At 39.3% G+C, this 18,865-nt stretch overlaps 1 protein-coding gene across 1 annotated transcript; it reads right to left on the bottom strand.

Annotated features, from left to right (window-relative positions):
• Positions 1–13,372: 13,372 nt before the first annotated feature.
• aire (autoimmune regulator) lies at positions 13,373–18,579 on the bottom strand. The gene is made up of 13 exons (XM_070919680.1): positions 18,433–18,579; positions 17,985–18,159; positions 17,499–17,666; positions 17,169–17,234; positions 16,917–17,084; positions 16,555–16,688; positions 16,340–16,461; positions 16,099–16,168; positions 15,790–15,927; positions 15,509–15,630; positions 14,835–14,913; positions 14,586–14,684; positions 13,373–13,465 (listed from the first exon to the last, which is right to left on the bottom strand). Exons 1-13 carry the CDS (start codon positions 18,577–18,579, stop codon positions 13,382–13,384), a joined length of 1,572 nt encoding a protein of 523 aa, XP_070775781.1. The 3' UTR covers positions 13,373–13,381.
• Positions 18,580–18,865: the final 286 nt, after the last annotated feature.

Here is an 18,865-nt window from a genome sequence, read left to right as displayed (position 1 = left end):
TGCTGGTGGACAACGCCTCTGGCCATTTTGTCCTCCATTGTACCACACTTCCTGTGAACTTCCAAAGGAATGCAAGGCTGACCCTTTGAAAATTATGGACGCTTTCAAAAGGAGATGAACATCTGAAAAAGAAAAATCTGGAGACCCCACAGCTGACGAAATGCACATTTCATGAGTTATCCCGTGTTTGTGTGAAGACGAGAGGAATATCTGAGGACACGCTACAAAATAAAACACAATTGTGTTGTTGCTTTACACAGTAAAATCATATTGCTCTTGAGGTTTTGGTGGAAACATGAGCACAAATGAGGCAACAGTGAGAGTAGTCAAACTACCAGTTACACAATTAGAAACAGTCTGACTCTAAATTTAAAGTCAGTATAAAAATGCTGTCAAAGGGAGGGAGGAAGGAGGACAAAATCTGTGTGTGTGTGTGTGTGTGTGTGTGTGTGTGTGTGTGTGTGTGTGTGTGTGTGTGTGTGTGTGCGCGTGTGTGTGGGTGTATGTTAACAGAGGGGGAGACCTTAAAGGCACAAACTACTATTTCTGTTATTGTAAATGAGCTCTTTGATCAACCTACTTTATGCAACTCTATTGATTTCAAATTCATTGATGTGCCTCAAGTACAAAGTTTAAATAAAGTACATCATTTAGTTTGTAACTTAAAAGAGACAAACAGTGGTCGGAGGGGGGAGATTATTCAACTACTTATTATCTAGTGTTTCATTTTCTTGTTAGGAAAAGAACCTGAGGAGGATGGTTTTCATGTTATTTTGGTGACAATACAGTAGGTGAAGACAAGGCTGCTGTAATGACAGTGTAGATGAGCAGGAATTTCAAATTAAAAGAACAGAATTTAGGATTTGAAGTGTAGTAAACATTAATTCTTAAAAACACACAGGACTCGCTGCCAAAAACTCAAATAATACTTATATTCCAAACGTCCAACTAAACAATTCTAAAATATAACAATGTCACACCAGCAGACTATGTTGGCACAGCTTGACACAGCAGCTCATGAGATTCAGAGCACCAAACTAAGTGTTTTGTAGCTGTCTGTAAAGGTTGCAATTATTGTACAATGTATTTTCTGTTGTTATGTGAATTTTCATCAAATACAGAGAGAAGATGACAAATATGAACAGTTTGTCTTATAAACAGAACTCAAGTTTCACTTCATTCAGTTTAGTATTTGAAAGTCCAATTTGTCCGTTTTCCAAAAGGCTCCCAGGTTTCTCCCTCTGCGCTGTAAATAATGAATTCATCACTCATGTTTGGACTTGCATAAACTGTATTTTCCATTTCCTCTGAACAGGAATGAACACATCCTGCCTTTATGCACAACCCAGGAGCCAAACTGTCTTTCTTCACTTCATTGTAAAATGGCTTAACTAATGGATTCACTCATATTTAGTAATTGGTAATTGGATAGAGAAACAAGCAACAGCTCAAATAATGAACATATAATTTAAAATACACATTTTTGACACATCTTTTGTGTTCAACTGAACAAACTTCACTGCTCTTTAACTCCAGCAGCATTGAAAATCTGAGATTGATTTTGATCTCCCATTGATGTGCACTTACAGTTGTCCATACAGTATTTCTAAAACACTTGCTAACAGCACCATTAAAGTATCAGGTGACGGCAGCATCAGTCAGTTGTCTGGATTTGGTTTCAGTCATTGATTCACAGCGTGTTTGCACAGTAAATCTGCAAAGTCTTTAATGAAAGGCCAAACAATCAGGCACCTGAACAGACGCTGTCAGGTTACATGTTATAGTGTAATAAAATGGCTGGCTGTGGTGCTCAGTGTGTAGACAACGTGATGCTACTCTGTATAAAACCCAGCGAACATCTCTTATGTCTCTGTGGATGTGCAGCGACTAATGTGAACTGCCAGGAACAGCTGCCATAAACACAGTAAGTAGTAAGTAAGAAAGTAACTTAATTTACGTTTCAAGAGCAGAATGTCATAAAGGGCTTCACAAAAGAAATAAAGCAGCCAACATAAATACAGACATAAATACAGACTTAAGACAAACAAAACACCTTAAAAATAGAAAAGAACACAAAGTCTAAACAGGTGGGTCTTCAGCTGCTTTTTAAAGGTGTCCACAGATGTTAAGTCCAAAGGAATTTAAGATTGGAAAATACTGGAAACTATTCAGTATGAGTGTCGAAAGAAAGTTTTAGACAAGTGTTTTCCAAACTGGGGGGATTGTAAAAAATAATCTGAGAGGTCAGACTTCCGTCTAATCTTTGCTTTTTTTTTCTTGTGGTGATTTTACATCATCGGACCTATGAAAATTGTTTTTGGTTGATTTGGTTAGGGTTAGGGTTAGGTTTCAGACGTATCTCTCCCAGAATGAATAAAAAAATTAAAGAGCTTAACTTGAAGATTGTGTTGTAATTATCAATTTAGTCACCCTTTATGTCAGAATAGATTAATCATAAAGGTGACATGTAGACAATTTTGAATTGAAAGGGGTTTAAACAGTCACTCTGTACCATAAACCAATCCTCACCTGTTTTCCTCCTATATAAATAAAGATTGTTTGCTGAAGTTGAGGCTTCATATGTTTAGATATTTACAGTAAATGATGAAGAGAGCTGCAGTTTTTTAACCACATGAAGATATAGAAAACAATTCTTCAAACAGCGGAGACAACTACTCACCTACATCACATTGTACTTAAGATTTTATTCTGGGATGGTTTAAAGTTAGCTGGGTTATTATGGCTTATATATCAGGACACATTACATGGGCTGAAGGCTGTTTCACAGTTTAAATATATGAAGAGAGATTTGTGTCGTTGTTAAACCGGAGACCAAACAACAAGATGTTTGACTCTCTGTCTCTCTTTTTATCTTTTATCTCTCTCAGTTTCTTGTTGTTCCCTTATGCATCATAAAGTCCGTAGATTACTCTGGACTCCTTTGGATGATCTGAGAGTGCGATGTCTGTATCTGGCCTGAGACAGAGTTAAAGGGACTGGATAGAACAGGATGCACGTTACAGTGTCGGACTGTGTGGGAAAGAATGACACAGAATAGCAGACAAGGTCATCTGATATGGCAGGATTGGTGAGGAATGTAACTGATAGTGTTGGAAGGAGTGGGATGGATTCCTCTGCTTGGCTCTCACATCCATGGACGGCTTCCTCATTCACACAGTACACAATAGACAAGGACAAGGTGCGCTGCACTCAAGTGGTATCCTGTTCTCAGGAAACCACTGACGACAAGCTTCCCATGTATTCGTATTTCGCAACAGCTTGGATTGTGATGCCAGGATTGATTTTCAGATTAAATTACGTTACAAGCGGGCAAGAATGATCTAACCTAATTCCTCTTTGACACCCCCGTTAAGAGCAAAAGTAAAGATAATAAATCGGCTATTGGTTGCTTATTTATTTAGAGTGAAGAGTCGGGAAATCTCTGCATGTTGCAGCAAGTCGAGCTGCATTCAAGGGAATTTCCAGACGTTCACAGCAAACAGACTTCAGACGTGAGTCACAAGAGATGAATCTGTTAAGTGTGCAAAGATGACAAAACAGATGTGTAGTGCAGTCATAACCAGGACAGGTTTTGTTGTATTGACTTCAAAGGAGATGAAAGTAATCAATCAACAAGCAATCAATTAAAACTGTGTGTACGATCTAACTCTCAACAAGACAGCAAACAAACCTATTTTCCAAATGTCGAACTATTCCTGTCACTTGACTCAGTAATATTACCACTGAGAACATTTTACAATAGTTGTTATAGATGCAATAGATGTTATAACAAAATTAATATCGTGATTTAATATTTTGAATTGCTTCAATTGACCCCAGCTGTGGTGTTCAGGTGTGTTTTCAAAGAGACCACATGCGCCCAAGACTGTCTGTCTGCAGAACTGGAAAATCCACATTTTTCTCCTTAGTCATGATATCTGAGAAGTCTTCTTGTGTGTTGTGTTTAGCTGCATTGAAGTCAGTGTTACCGGCATTCAAAGGTGAAAGGAAGACTAAAATAAGATTTGACCTGAAACTTTTACAGTGCAATGCTCTAACAAATTTTTATTGACCTCTGTCGGCAGCTGAATGACGGTCACATTAACCAACACAACACACTGCGGTCTGTAATAGTACAACAGAGAGGAGCATGCAAGCTAATTAGAGCAGATTGTTCAACAAAAACACCTGCGAAAAATGTAGATAATACACAATAAATGCATGAAAATAATGCTTTTTGTTCTGCTCTATCAGACTTAAGATAAAAAAAATCTCCTGTGACACTGGCCACCCACTCCTTGTTTGTAAATGTGACTTTTAGGTGGATCAAGATACAGATTGGTATGTGAGTTTTGAAAGCCCGAAATCTCCCTGAGCTGGTGAACTAATAGTTGAAGTATTCATCAACAATATTCAGCATTGACTTTATGGGAATTTTGTGCTATTGGGTAATAAAACACTTACATGTCGCACCTTTAACACATGAGATTTACATGTTGACATCGCCATGGTAACTTCACTGTTTCTTTTAGTCTCACAACACTGAATATTTGGCCTCTGCTCTCAGACGTATTACTCATACAGTGCTGAGGGCAAATAGCTGAGTGTCACTGTAATGATGTTCCCTTTTCCATTTTCTTCCTATCGCCTCATTTCTGCTGCCTCTTTTCTCTCAGATCTCTTTTGAGTTAATGCAGAACTACACGTGCAGCTTTGCCTACATTAACTGTATTTCTGGTATGCGACGGGACTCTCGACAGGTCAAAGTGTCAAAATGGAAAACAAGTCATAACATTGTACAACAAAAGCTGCCTTCCGCAGGCTAGAAGTCAGACGTTTGTTCATTTTGTGTGAGTGTTTCAGTTCTAGAGGGTCACATATTGTATCATAAACCAGGACGTAGCTAATAGCCCTTTATCAGCCTGTCTGAATAGAAAAACTGGTCTTGAATCATAAAACAGATCCACTTAAAGCCTCAGTCAACCCAATCTTCAAACACCAAACGGAGCACCATTACTCCGAGCAATAGCTCTGAGGCCCTTTATAAATACCAGCCCAAGCTGCCCTTTAGAGGTGTGAAGACATTTTGCAGCGTTCTGCCGTGGAGACTCCATGCCTACCGCAGACAAATGACACAGCAACAAGCCATGACACCCTGTCCTAAAACAGCCTTCCACCCCAGCGGTCGGCTGCCATCCTGGGAGGTCACCAGAATGCCAGTCATTCATTCGGGCCCCAGCATGTGTGCCCCCAGCAAATAGCTGTGCTCCTCTGCTGCTGAGGCTGCACATAGCATGTGATCTGATGGCTGGCTTTGGCCGGCGGCACGGTGGAAAGAGAGCGAGAGAGAGAGAGAGAGAGAGAGAGAGAGAGAGAGAGAGAGAGAGAGGGCTCTGTGTCTGTGTACGGCTCAGCAGCTCTGAAAATGTACCAGGGGCTTTCCATGGTCCAGAAGCAATGAGGGGAATGTGGGCTTGGTGAGTGGGGGGAGTGTGTGTGATAGCTTAGTTCAGGGTGAGCAGGTAGGTGATGGACGTATAGGATGGAGAGGACGTGATGGAAGGATGGAAATTTGTTGGAGGATGATTTGAGCCCTCAACTCTAAAATAAGCAGGAACTGTGATTATGATGTTACTGTGTTACCATAGTCTGGCATGCAATGTAGATTTATTTCCAGCAGCGGGACTTATTCTCAACGTATGACATGTCAAACATTTAACTATTTTTTAATGAGGGTGTTTACATTCAATCTGCAAGTGAAACATGATCTACAAACACGTCTATTCTCTGAGTCACCACTCAGCTATCTGCACTCCTACAATTGTCTTACTGACATTGTGCAATAACATAGTGTTTATTAAATGATATTGTGCAATAACTCATGGTTACATTGAGCAATATTATCTGTACAGTCAATGGACACACATACTTGACTTAAACTTAAAAAAATCACACACTTTTCACCATTTTACTTTATTACACTACATTTACAATATATAGGTGGTGACAATAGAAAACCAGAAGCTTCTGAACAAGAGGTCACTGAATGGTTTGATGAGGATCAAACTGATGTAAATCACATGCTATGGTCTTCACTGGCACCAAATATCAACCCAACTGAACATATATAGGGGATTTTAGGCAGATCTCCCATCTTTGCTCATTTTATTCCTGTTACTTAACTTTTAACATTGAAGGTTTACTCGTTCTCTCATTGTTTTTAATCGGCTTTTGTAAAACGCTTGATTAGTGCCATGTAAATAAACTGTATTATTAGATTATTTACTGTATTTCATTTCAGAATAATTTTTATAATACATCAATTCAACTTGTTCCATTATCTTACTGACTTTCATTTAGTAATAGAGCCCAAACAATACATTGGCATGGCAGATACTATAGACTGGCTTAAGAAGGAGGGATCCTTGTCCAGGAAGTTTGTGTCAAAAAGAAATGTGTCGTCATCAGATTTTATTTGTGTCTCAAATATCAATATTGGTATTGAGCCAGAAGGTCCAGTGTTGGTCCGACTCTTCTTTCAGTCTTTCTTTCTTTATCTTTTATTTTCATCATTCTTAAGTTTTCTTTTTTTTTTTTTTTTGCATTACTTAAACTATACCTTTTGTTGTTATGTGCTGACTATCTGTTATTTTGCATTAAAATATAAATAAGTAAGTAATGGTGCTTGGTAATGTAGGTGTCTGTCACATGGCCTCAACTTGATTGTTTAACACTGAGAAGAAGTTTTTTGCTGTTAAATGACACCTTTTAACACTAACACATACCGTAATCCTCTCAGCGGCAGCTTGTTTTCCTGCTTGGCTTGCTGTGAGCCTATTGTGCAAATCAAGTGCCAACTGGAAAAATGCATTATCTTACAAATGACTTTCAGCTTTGGTGTTTCTACCAGTAAGTGATGATGATTCAGCTGTGAGATATGTTAATGGTTTCAGCTCAAGGCCCTGATGTGTCTGCTGACACACAAAGACTGTATTGTGTCGACTAATAGAAGCTCATTGTCTTATTTCACACAGACTGTCTATTTTTAAGGCTGGGGGGGGGGGGGGGGGGTAGCCAGGGGAGAAATAGATATTCTGAGATGAATTCTGATGACCAATAATATGAAGTGGAAAAAAATCACTTAAAAATGAAAAGTCACATTGTGCTTTTACCCAGATAGATGAAGCAGTCACTGGATCAGCTGTGTAGTTAATGTTCATGAGAACAGAAGAAGAATCAGTAGCATGTTTTTGATGTTGACACAATGTCATTGCATGTCAATGTCACTGATCCGACATTATCATTTGACCACAAACATATCCTTAATCGTCACGCAAATCACATCTCAATGTAACTTAGTTCTGACGTGGAGAAAATGTCAAGATCTCTTTCAGCCTTATTGAGATAAAAATAAACACACATTCCTCAATGTTTCAACTAAACAGAGCGAACACTTGGCGACAACTGTGACAACTGATTGTTTTTAATTCTGAATGACACTGGAGAAGATTTTTTATGATCAGAGTTATCTGATCTGCTTTTTGAAATGCCCACATGTCCAGCACACTGACGCAGATGCAGTTATATTATAGTTCACTTGCTTGAACTTATTCAGAACAAATCCATTCAATGTGAAGAAATTATCCTGATCCACCACACAGTTTCCAAATTCACTCCAACTCCTGGGGAAATATCTGGCTCTTTGGCTGCTAGAAGCTCCACTGTGTCCACCAGCTGGTCGCTGCTGTTTGGTGCTGAGCAGGTAGTGTACATTGGGTTTTAGAGCTTTTTTAAAATAGAAAACAACAAACAAAATAGATGAGAACATTGGCACTGAAGCAAAACAGTAGAATTGCAGGCCGTAAAACCAAAACAATGACCTCAAAAATGGTAAAAATGCTCCTTAGAGCTGAGGGGAACTGCCCCTTTTACATTACACATTGTCATTTGACAGATTGGTCATTAGTTCAGCTTCAAAGTGCTAGTATGCAACTTCTGAGAGAAGACGTATCAGCAATAAAACACACCCTCTCTCAATTAAATATACTCAGGAGTTTGTTTGTTTTTTGCTGCTACAGCTTTACTTGGTCTGGTATGACCGGCGTCTTATGGCAGCTAATGTTAGCTAATGTTAGCTAATATATGGTAAAGTACATATTAATCTATAACGCACATTACTGAGTCACTTTGCTGACTTTATGAATCTTCTCAACTTGTGCAACTGTTACAATAACTTAGCATGTTAAATGTTAAAACAGTGATTTAGCTTTTAGATAATAATTGTAATAATAATTGTCACTGCTGTCCAGTAAAAGCTACATAGTCGCACATTAAATGCTTTGTTTGAAGAAATGTACTGGCTTAATCTTCGATAAACTCTATTAAATTATATGATCAAACTACATTTTCAGTATGAAAAACATTTACAGTAGTGAAATGATTATCTGTGCCTGCGTCACCATTGTCCAGTTCACAGTGTGCACAGGAATGCTCAACATCTGCTAGTCTTCATTTAATTCTCACTCGGGACAGGGCAGTGATCACAGGAGACGCTGTTAGCGCCGCTGTCCCAGAGGAGGAATGCAAACAGCCAAGAAGCTCTTCCAAGAATTCCCAGTTGAGGACCTTTCTGGAATGTCCTAACGAGCCTTCTCCGCTGTGTTTACAGTTCCAGACCGATGGAAACCCTGCAATCTGCCCTGCCAGCGTATCATTATCTGGCCTCCTCAGGGGACGCACACAGAAACAGAGAGAGTTAGAGGAGTTTAGATGTTTGTCTTTAGAGCTGACCATATTACTCTAAACAGCAAGGGAAAGACAGAGACGAGAGGCAACCACAGACAGTGACTTCATGAGTTTTAATAAATTGCAGCAAACCACTTCAAATTAGGGAGATGTCTAGACAAATAGCCAGCTGCTGGGGAGCCGCTGTCTTGTCAGATTAATCTTGTTGTCTTGCGGTTACTCAGTGTGATGGTTCTTGGCTGCATGGTGAAAAAGAAAAGCCATTTATTCATTGTAAATTCAAGCAAAGTGATCATTGTTTTTGACTTGAGGCACCGTGTCGGGTTACAGATTGAGAATCGCTCAAACCGGGAAGGAAAACTGACCTTGACATTTTATGAAAAGTGGAAACTTTATGAAGAGAGTAAATGTTTCTTGGCAGAATGGGAAAAGCATGTGACACAGCTGTGTTGGTGGTGGTGTGTGTGTGTGTGTGTGTGTGTGTGTGTGTGTGTGTGTGTGTGTGTGTTGGCAGTGTGTTCACCCCCAGCTAACAGTGTGTTCTGATCTACTCCAGTGAAACACAAATAAGAACTCAGACCTTCTTGACTTCAGTCCACTCTTATGTAACACAGGAAAGTTGGAAGTGGACCATCTCACTAAACCAAAACGTTGCAAAGGAAACAGAGGTCGCAATCTGAAATATGTTGAGGTGTCTCTTCTCAAATACACAGCTGGAAAACCTTAAAATGTGTTGCAATCAAAGACATTTTCAATAAATACCTTTGAAGTTTGTAATGTTCAGTTTTTACTCAGAATATCAGACGTGTTGAGAGAACCCTGCCAGGCTGCAGGTGGTACCGTAGAAAAGATAGCTGTACATAATATCATCACCTCTTTTATTTAATTTAGATTTAATTTAAATTTAGATAATCAGTAAAGTGACTTAGCATCACCTAAACTGTAATAAAAGTGGATGGATATCTTTCTGCATCAATATGACATTCTTTAAGAGCAAAACAAGTCTGATATTACTACCTGTTTCTTATGGAAATAGATCCAACAGTAACATGTTATTAAAATGTACTTTGTGCAGTCACAATACCTGATAATGAATTCCATGCCAACATTGCCTGATAACATTACAGTTTTATTATTCTGTGATTTGTAGAATAACAGGTTAACTATACGGGGGGGTTAGTTATGTACATATTTGAGACCATTTTAAATGGTTATTCATTAGTAAGACAGTAAGACAGTCTGGTGTGTAAGAATTTTGTCGTAATTGTAACCATCGAATGTTCAAAAGAGTATAATCCCTTGAACAAACGCAAATAAAACTTCCAAAGTTTCTTTCAGTGCCATGTGCTGTTATTACGCAGTGGTTCAGAGAAGTAACACACTGTCTGCTCTGAAACCAGTGCCAGGACAGAGAAGGGCCTCTCGCAGTTTCCTGCCCACAACAATAGCATGAACAGAGAGTGAAGGGTCCTGACAGGAAGTCCTGCAGGCTTCACCTTTCTAGAAGCCCTCAGACCATTGGCAGCCCAGCAGGAGCACAAACTGGAAAGCTGCCGGCACTTATGAAGTGCCAAAAAATGTGGAGAGAGGATGCCCAAAGCGTGGGAATTTCACCTATCATATTTTTCCAAAGAATTCCAGGCCAGTGACCAGCAGAGTTGTAATAGGATGTATGTGTGTGTGTGTTTGAGGAATTTAACCATGTGATGACACAGAAAATGGGGTGTTTATGTGTCTTACTGGTATTTTTATTATTTTAACTTTGACTCACTCACATACCACACATGAAATTGTCATCTGAGAAACACTCCCAAAATAAATTCAAATAAATGTATTCATCAGCCTGATGAAACAGTGAGAACAGGTCAAGGAATTTAGACTAAGCGTGTTGAATGTGTTGCACATTTTATCATTTTCTTTTACCAATTATCACATTCAACTTCACTGCTTTCAAGTCTTGACAGGAATAGTTTGAGTTAGTTATGTCCCAGACTCGTTTCTTAGCTGAGACCAGCTGCTAGGCAACTCCAGGAAGCTACTGGATTACTGGAAGTTACCCCCTCCCCACAAGCTAAGCTAACCGTCTGTTGGTGGTAGCTACATATTTACCGTACATTTCCGCGTGTGTGGTATCAATTCTCTTATCGAACTATTGGCAAGAACGCGAGTATTGCGAGTAAGGCATATCTCCCATGAGGTCCAACTGTATCTTCAAAACAACATTAAGTGAAAGTGCAGACATGATGGCCGAGGTCTTACACAACACGCTGCTCATACTCCTGATAACCTTTGTGACATTTCTGCCTCATTAGACATCATAAAGGAATGCAGCACGGCAGAAAATAAGATATGAAAGATTAGAGGGAACATATTCTAAAACAGAGGTGAGGAGCCCACAACACAGTACTATTTAGTACATGACATGTGCTCTGAAGACCTGTAAATGCTAGATAGCTCATGTTTTTGTATGTAAATAGATAGATAAAGTAACCATATTAAATTTCATTTTTCAATCATAGTTTTCAAAAGATCAGCGAGAAGCAACAGTGCACAGAAAAAGAGCCATGTGCCGGGTATGGTCTGTGTCAGTGGTGGAAGAAGATTCAAGATCTTTTTCTTCAGTAAAAATAATAATACAAGAATGTAGATTGCCCATTCAGCATTTTAATGTTGCATGGTTGAGATGAATCTATATTTTAATCTTCTAAGTAACTAATAGCTGCAGCTGTCAAATAAATGTTGTGGAGTCAAAAGTGCAATATTTCCCTCTGAAATGTAGTAAAGTAGAAGTGTAAAGTAGCATAAAATGGAAACAGTGAAGTACAAGTACCTCAAAATCATAGTACTTAAGTGAAATATGTAAATGTAAATGTAATTAGTTACATTCCAATACTGGTCTGTGTAAACATAACCTACATAAAACATATTTTCTTCACGCTCCATGAAGCTTTTGTGGAAGTAGTTGTGACAAATTCCTTTAGTTCTGATGAGATCTGGGTAATTTCCACTTCTCTACAAACATTGTTTTGTTAGAGGAAATACTTCCTCTTATCACACTGTGATGGTGACTTGAGAATCATGTCTCAGTGAAATACTGGATAAAGTATAACAGACACTGGTTTTACTGCATCAATCACAGATGAATGCCACCTAGTGGTGAGAAGGTGAGAGGCCTTTTGAAAAGAGCTCTTGGGATATTTTATCAGTTTTTCCATGTGGTCTGTCATGTGGCATGCAACTGGAACCAGGAGAAGGCTGTGTGATAGTAAAGCAGGAGTCGTGATTGAAAACTACACAGTAAAGAAATCTCTATCTAATCTATCTCTAATATCTAATCTAAGCAAAAACGCCCCCTCAGCCAGAGTGGACTAGAGAATGAGAAAAATAATTAGGACTGCAATATAAACACACATTAAAGACAGTCGATATGAGTGTAGCAGTGCAAACTCATAAATTGTTTACACACACTTTGACACCACTTTTTGTCTCATTGCATGACATATTCTTAGATTTTTCTCCCTCATATCTTATTCAAAGAAAACTGTTCTCCTCCTCGAGTGTGCAGGATGTTTCATGAACGATTGAGAAAGTGGATTCATAAACAACCTGAGACACACATGCATAGTTACACTGGGACGAGCATGTTCCTCATCCTCTGTTTTGGGCCTGTAGGAGCTGGGAGCCATGGCAACCAAATACCGAGGGGAGAAAAATCTGTGCGCTGCCTGGCCGGGCTCCATCCCTCTGGCAGTCATGCTTAAACTCTTGAATCCCATGACAAAAACAACATTCCACATCTAAGTGATAGTCTTCAAGGAATTCCTGTTAAATGGAGGCATTTCTCTGCGTGCATACCTCCTCGTATTGAAACCATCTGGTGTAACGTGTGAATGTGAATTTTACAGGTCCCCACAGCGAGAGAGACATTTCTTTGTCTTTCTGCACACATGTGGAAGTTTGCATTGTTTCTTTTATGCCACTGTAGATACAGTACATGTGCATGTGTGTGTTTATTTGCAGTGATGAGACAGCAGTTACAGCCTGGGTCCTGATCTCAAACTGTTATCATCAGTGGATGCTCCAAAACTTTCTCCGGCTAAATGAAAACAAATCTGAAACTCGTCGTATTTGGTCCCCATTTGAAAGAGAAACATCTTGTCTCCTTGTCTACAAACGTCAAACCTGCAGCCAGAAACCTGAGTGTAATATTTAACAGTGACCTTTCTTTTGAAGTTACAAAGTTAAGGTTACAAGTTCCAAAAGTCGTTCAATCATGTTTTTATCAACTGAGGAGTATCTGAAAAACATTTTCTCTCTTGGCCGGATCTCGAGAAGGTCATTCATGCTTTTATATCATCTTGGTTACATTATTGAAATTCATTGCATGAAACCAAAACACTATCACACACCTTCAGCTGGTACAAAACGCAGCTGGTACAAATACAAGAAGACAAAATCATATTGCTCTTGTTTTAGCTTCTCTTCACTGGTACAGCAGGAAACAAGAAGAGAATCTCCACTATACTCAGTAATCTCAATCATTTAATCAGATGTGTTCATGTCATCATTGTTACTCTGCAGTATAATTTTAAACTGTGAGCGCTCAGGCATGAGTGCAGGGCTGATGGTCTGTCTGTCACTGGTAGCATCCTTGAGAGTCAGGAAGAGGCCGAGAGATGTTGTGGAAAGCCCACTGCAAGATGCCGTCGATGGAGCCCTGCTGAGAAACAAAAGAATGAGTCCTGGTGACATCATGTGGCAGACGTGTATGACGTCAGTGACAGTGATGATATCACACAGCAACAATCTGTACCAGGTCGTGACTGCAGTTATCAAGTTATACTGTATCAGGTTATGCTTTTAGTTCATTTCCACAATGTCAGGGGGAGTCAACTGAACAGTGCAGCCCAGGACACAAAATGAAATATTTTCAAATGTGTAAGAGTCATTTATTTAACCAACAATTATGAAAATGAAAATAAGCATGAGGTGAATATGAGGCCGTAGAGTTACCCTACTCAGTCTGCTCCTTATAATCATAAATAACCACCTTGTTAAGAGTTTATTGTTCTTTGAGAGCAAAATCCTTTTCACAAGTAGGACGTCAATGCTGAGAAACACATATTGACTTTGTTTGTAAAAAAACAAACAAATAAAGAGATCTCTTGGTATTATTAGAAACATTTCACACCTAACAAATTAATCTCTTCTTGCAGTATATTATAGTCAAATCTATCTGTCCTTATTTAAATCACTGTAATACTGCATATTCCTCACATCTTAACAAACTGTCCATAATTCATCATCTTTGTTTACTTTAAAAGAACATCTTAAACAAACATTACAGTGTTGACTGCTGGACAATGGGAGTGAGAAATGATTGTTGTATTCTTTTTTCTTTTTCTTTATTTTGTAGCAGCCCTTCTATCCCTTATTATTGTGATTTAATGTTATTATGTCTTGAGTTTTTAGGAGAAGTCTTTATATATGTGTTTAGTTTCCTACATGCATATCTGAGTATATGTACAAATGTATATATACATATATTCATTAATTACGAATGTGCAAACAAATACAATGAAACGTAAACTCACTAACTGAAACAGTGGGACTTCAACATCTGTACCCAAACATCTCTCATAGAAAACTCAAACTAGACTACAACACAAACAACACCATGACACATCACTTATTGTTTTGTCCTCAAGGCTGAATTTTACCGTGACAACTCATTACTCGTCTGTGTGATAAGAAGTGCAGCCATCTTGTGTCTGACACTGTCTTATGGTCATATTCCTATCATGTCTACGTCTATCGACACGTAACTGAGCCTCACTCACGTCTGCCAGGATGGAGTCTAGTTCATCTTTATGGGGGACGGGCTCAGCGATGCAGGAGGTCTGATCATGAGCGAGTGTGTTTTGAACCACAGGGGTGAGCTGTACACACACACACACACACACACACACACAGACAGGAGAGATTACACAGATTACACTGCATCATATCCAGATAATGAAGGTACATATATTATCTGTACACACACACAAGCTGTTTTGTCCTTTCTGTACACACATGTGCAGACACACCTGTAAGCCTCTGGATTCAGCCTCCTTATCTGCAGAGCTGCCCCAGGACCTGGAGCAGGACAAGCAGATAGATCTCCCTCTGGCAAACACAAGGGACACAGTGAGTCAGTCAGACTGTTATCTGCCGTGTGTAATGTTACTGTCGATCAATATGTGGGTTCCAACACTCAAGAGGACGATAGAGGAAGAGGTTCAGACCACTTCAGACAGCAAGCTAAACTGTTTAGATGGGACATGGGCACATAAAAGATTTAAGGTAATGGTTAATGTTCTACTAAACATGGTAAAGCAAAACTTCTCAGAAGCACTTAGAAAAATAGTCAAATAAGTGGTGCTAAAAGAGATCATCACATGGATTTACAAAGGTTTTATTAGTCATCTGAATCTCTGAATCTTTTCTTGCAGTGTACATTATACTGTATACCCTGATGCAGCTGTCCATTTATGATTTAGTCACCATTCGCTATATATTGATCACTGTAGGAACACACCTTCATTGTACATTGCAGATAAATACTAATATGAACAGGAATCCACAGGAAGTTCTTTAACATATGTACACACTGATGCACAGATCACACTGAGGCTGAGGTCAGGACTGTATACACATCTCTCACCATGAGTCTGACACCAGATAATGCAGTGATAGAGGAAGTGAGGAGTGGATGCCTTACTTGGAGAAGTGGCAGTGTGTGTGGAAACACCTCAGACACTGCATGCAGTGAGTCAGGTCTGCTCCTGCTAGGTGACAAATGCCACACACCTCCCTCACGCTGACCAGCTCTCCACCTGAGCACTGGATACACATTTCATGTATTTTAGCAAACAGGACACTTGTCTTTGCAAGTAGCAGTGACACAAAATTACAAAATGCAAAATGAGTAAAAGCAAGTGCAACAAAAAGGGAGATTATAATAAACAGATACAAAGAGATGAAAATAAAGGTCATCTTCACCTGGTTTCTGCCACTGGGCCCGTTCATAGAAGCCGTGACGCTGGTGAGAGACGAGGAAGACAGCGAGGAGAAGAAGGAGACGTCTGTGATGGAGTTACTGGAGCTCGTGTTTGTTTGCTGAGGCGGGGCAATGAGTGGCTGTGATATAAAAAATATTATGACCATCATCATCATATATCATCACCATCATAATCATCATTTACATTAAAGACATGAGAACTACTGGAAACATTATACTGTGAATATATTTGATCATGACTTGCATAGATTTTCATTTCCTTATGTAATAATCTTTGTTCAGATACTTACTTGTAAAGGTAGTTGGGCTTTCTCTCTCTTCACTCCGTTGCCACGGCACCACTCACACTGCCAAGGACCACTGCAAAATAAAAATGTGACATTAAAACCTTCTTTTCAGAGCAAAAGTAGAAAAACAAGAAATCCCTTAATATATTGAAAAAAATAACACAGACAGACAGATAGATAGATAGATAGATAGATAGATAGATAGATAGATAGATAGATAGATAGATAGATAGATAGATCTCACCTTGGTATGGATGTGAGTGGCGGGTCCAGACAGGTCAGATGAAAAGCGTGAGGACAGCCATCACAACAGATGAGCTCTCCTCCGTCCCTACACACTGCACACTCATCATCGTTAAAGTGAACCTGCACACTCGGAGATACAGATACATGTAAGATACAAATATACACTCGTTCAAAAAGGAAAGACAGGTGGCTGTGAATGAGTGGATCCTCTACCGTGCCTGTGGTTGTCTCCCCCTTGTGGTGAAACGTGTTCATAGCCGCTTTGGGTTTGGACACTCCATTCATCTCCTCAGAGTGATCACGAGAGAAAAACTCCCCACTGACTTTTATACACTTTCTGGCAGTTCCTGTTGAATGACAAAGACTTTTAAAGGATCTTTTATAAAGTGCAAGCGCTAATTACCATATTATGTTTTGTCAGCACTATAGCACCAAGGCTCACTCTTGTTGCATAGTGTAGTTCTGTGTTTAATTCAGTGCTTAATTCAAACATTCACATGTCCGGATGAAGCAGGACAGTTTTACTCGCGACCATAAAAAAAAAACATAAAAAAAAACAGAAGACAGATATTCACCCAGAGGCTCACCATCTGAGCCAAACATCTGCTTGATATGGATCTTCTCTCTGGCATCATGGCCGACTGGAGGATCAGTTGAGGCGGCAGAGGAGGAGGAGGAGGAGGAGGAGGAGGAGGAAGACAGAGCAACTGGTCCCTGGACTGAGGAGGACACCGCCTGAACACCTGTAGAAGAGCAATGGTTAAATGTCTCTGCAGTATCAAAGCATTGTCTGTATACGTTTTAAAATATGATTGCTTTGTGATTACTATTTCCAGATGTTGTCTGTGGGGCTGGAGCTTCACTCTTCACTCTGTATAGCTTCACTTTGCCTCCTGGAGAAAACACATAACAACACGTTTTATTATCATCAGGAGCTTAATCAGCGTAATTCTTTTCACACATAATGACACATTGCCTTTATTACCTGCACTGTCTCAAAAATAAGTTGATTTTTAATTTTTGATTTTATATTTTTTGGCCACTAGACAGTGAAAAAAAATCTGAATTAAAATGTTTGTCTTGTCTTTCATTTCTTATTGCTGAAACAGAATGAGCTGCAGTGGCAGACAGAAGAGATGTATTATGGGAAATAAAACCTGGTCCTTCGCTTGTTGTCTTGGCATGATACTGTGGATGCTGATTGTGTGAGTTTGTCCCTCTGTCCTCGTGGCCCCTCTTCTTGATGTGAGGTGTTTTGTGGCCTCCGGAGGATCTCTTCTCACTTCTGGAGCCTGCAGCATCCCGTCCTGTCAACAACATATCAGCAAAGACAGAAGAATAAAGACCAAACTCAAAATATAAATCGTTCTAAATGTCTTAAGATAGTTGTAGATAGAGAACTCTGTCCTGAAAGTACAGGGAGGATAGACAAGTACTTCCAATCAAATTACTTCTACAAATGTCAGAAAATGTGACATATTTAAAATGATAGAAATCGTATTTTGAAATTAAATCTCAGTCTGTTCTTGAGCTCACAGCACACTGACAGATAATATAAGGATGATATAATGGACAATAGAATATATAGTTCAGTCAGTTTGGAAGGATTAAACAGACAAACATCAGATTTGAACGTTACGTACTCGAGTGCAGGTTAGTGAGCAGTGTCTGCAGCTTGGGGTAGCTGTCCCGGTTGTAGTCTTTGGACAAGTTGCTCCAGAAAGCCTGGATGGTGGATCTGCTCTGCTCCAGGACCCAGGACAGGAGCGAGTACATGGCCTTGTGGATCCCTTCTCTGCCCTCTTTCTGCAGAGTGTCCTATAAAAACACAACTCTGCAGTCTGAATAAAACCACATATTCCTGCAAATACATGTCAAGTTCAACATTGCCTTCAGAAGGGACAAATTTTTATAGAATTAATCTGAATTACATTGCGGACAACAGGGGAATAATTAAATTAACTTGTTATTACATTGTCTCGGTGTGTTTTCAGCTTGTAATTAAAATGGAAAAACAAGTGAAAACTGCTGACATTTCCATTCAAAATGAAAATACACACTAAATTCAGATTTCCATATTCTTTTTCTTACCTTCAGTAGTTGGTCAGTGATGACGTTTTTGTCTGCCAAACCATGGACGAGAGGGAAAGGGTCATCTACAGCCATAGCAATATCGGTCCGCAACTCCCTCAGCAGGGAGCGAAGGCTTGTGTCCCTGAAAGCTTCCACTCTGGACATGATCTGCTTTGTGCGTAAATGAGATCTAAAGTGACCCGGACCCGAGAGGACCTGAGATCATACAAGAGGTATTTTGGATGGAAGAGGTGTGTCCTTCTCAGGGAAGGAAATATTGTACAGGTGTTTCATGTTGACTGATGTGTGGGATATCTTGAATCATGTGTTCAAAACTATCTTTCATGTCTTTTTTGAAAATATAATCCAGTGTTTCTGCATTTAATCTATATATACACACACACAAATATATATATATATATATATATATATATATATATATATATCACCA

This window comes from Enoplosus armatus, chromosome 14, assembly GCF_043641665.1.
Source record: "Enoplosus armatus isolate fEnoArm2 chromosome 14, fEnoArm2.hap1, whole genome shotgun sequence".
Lineage (NCBI taxonomy): Eukaryota > Metazoa > Chordata > Actinopteri > Centrarchiformes > Enoplosidae > Enoplosus > Enoplosus armatus.
The sequence above is the reverse complement of the archived record's forward strand: the minus strand, read 5'-3'. Positions and strand labels throughout refer to the sequence as shown.

Excerpts from the sequence above, each read along its gene's own strand:
- aire (XM_070919680.1), bottom strand. The coding sequence starts at position 18,579 with ATGTCCAGAGTGGAAGCTTTCAGGGACACAAGCCTTCGCTCCCTGCTG. Across the intron at positions 16,689-16,916 it reads CTCAGATGGTGAGCCTCTGG|GAACTGCCAGAAAGTGTATA; the intron begins GTGAATATCTGT and ends GTCATTCAACAG. Across the intron at positions 16,169-16,339 it reads CCACTCACATCCATACCAAG|TGGTCCTTGGCAGTGTGAGT; the intron begins GTGAGATCTATC and ends TTTATTTTGCAG.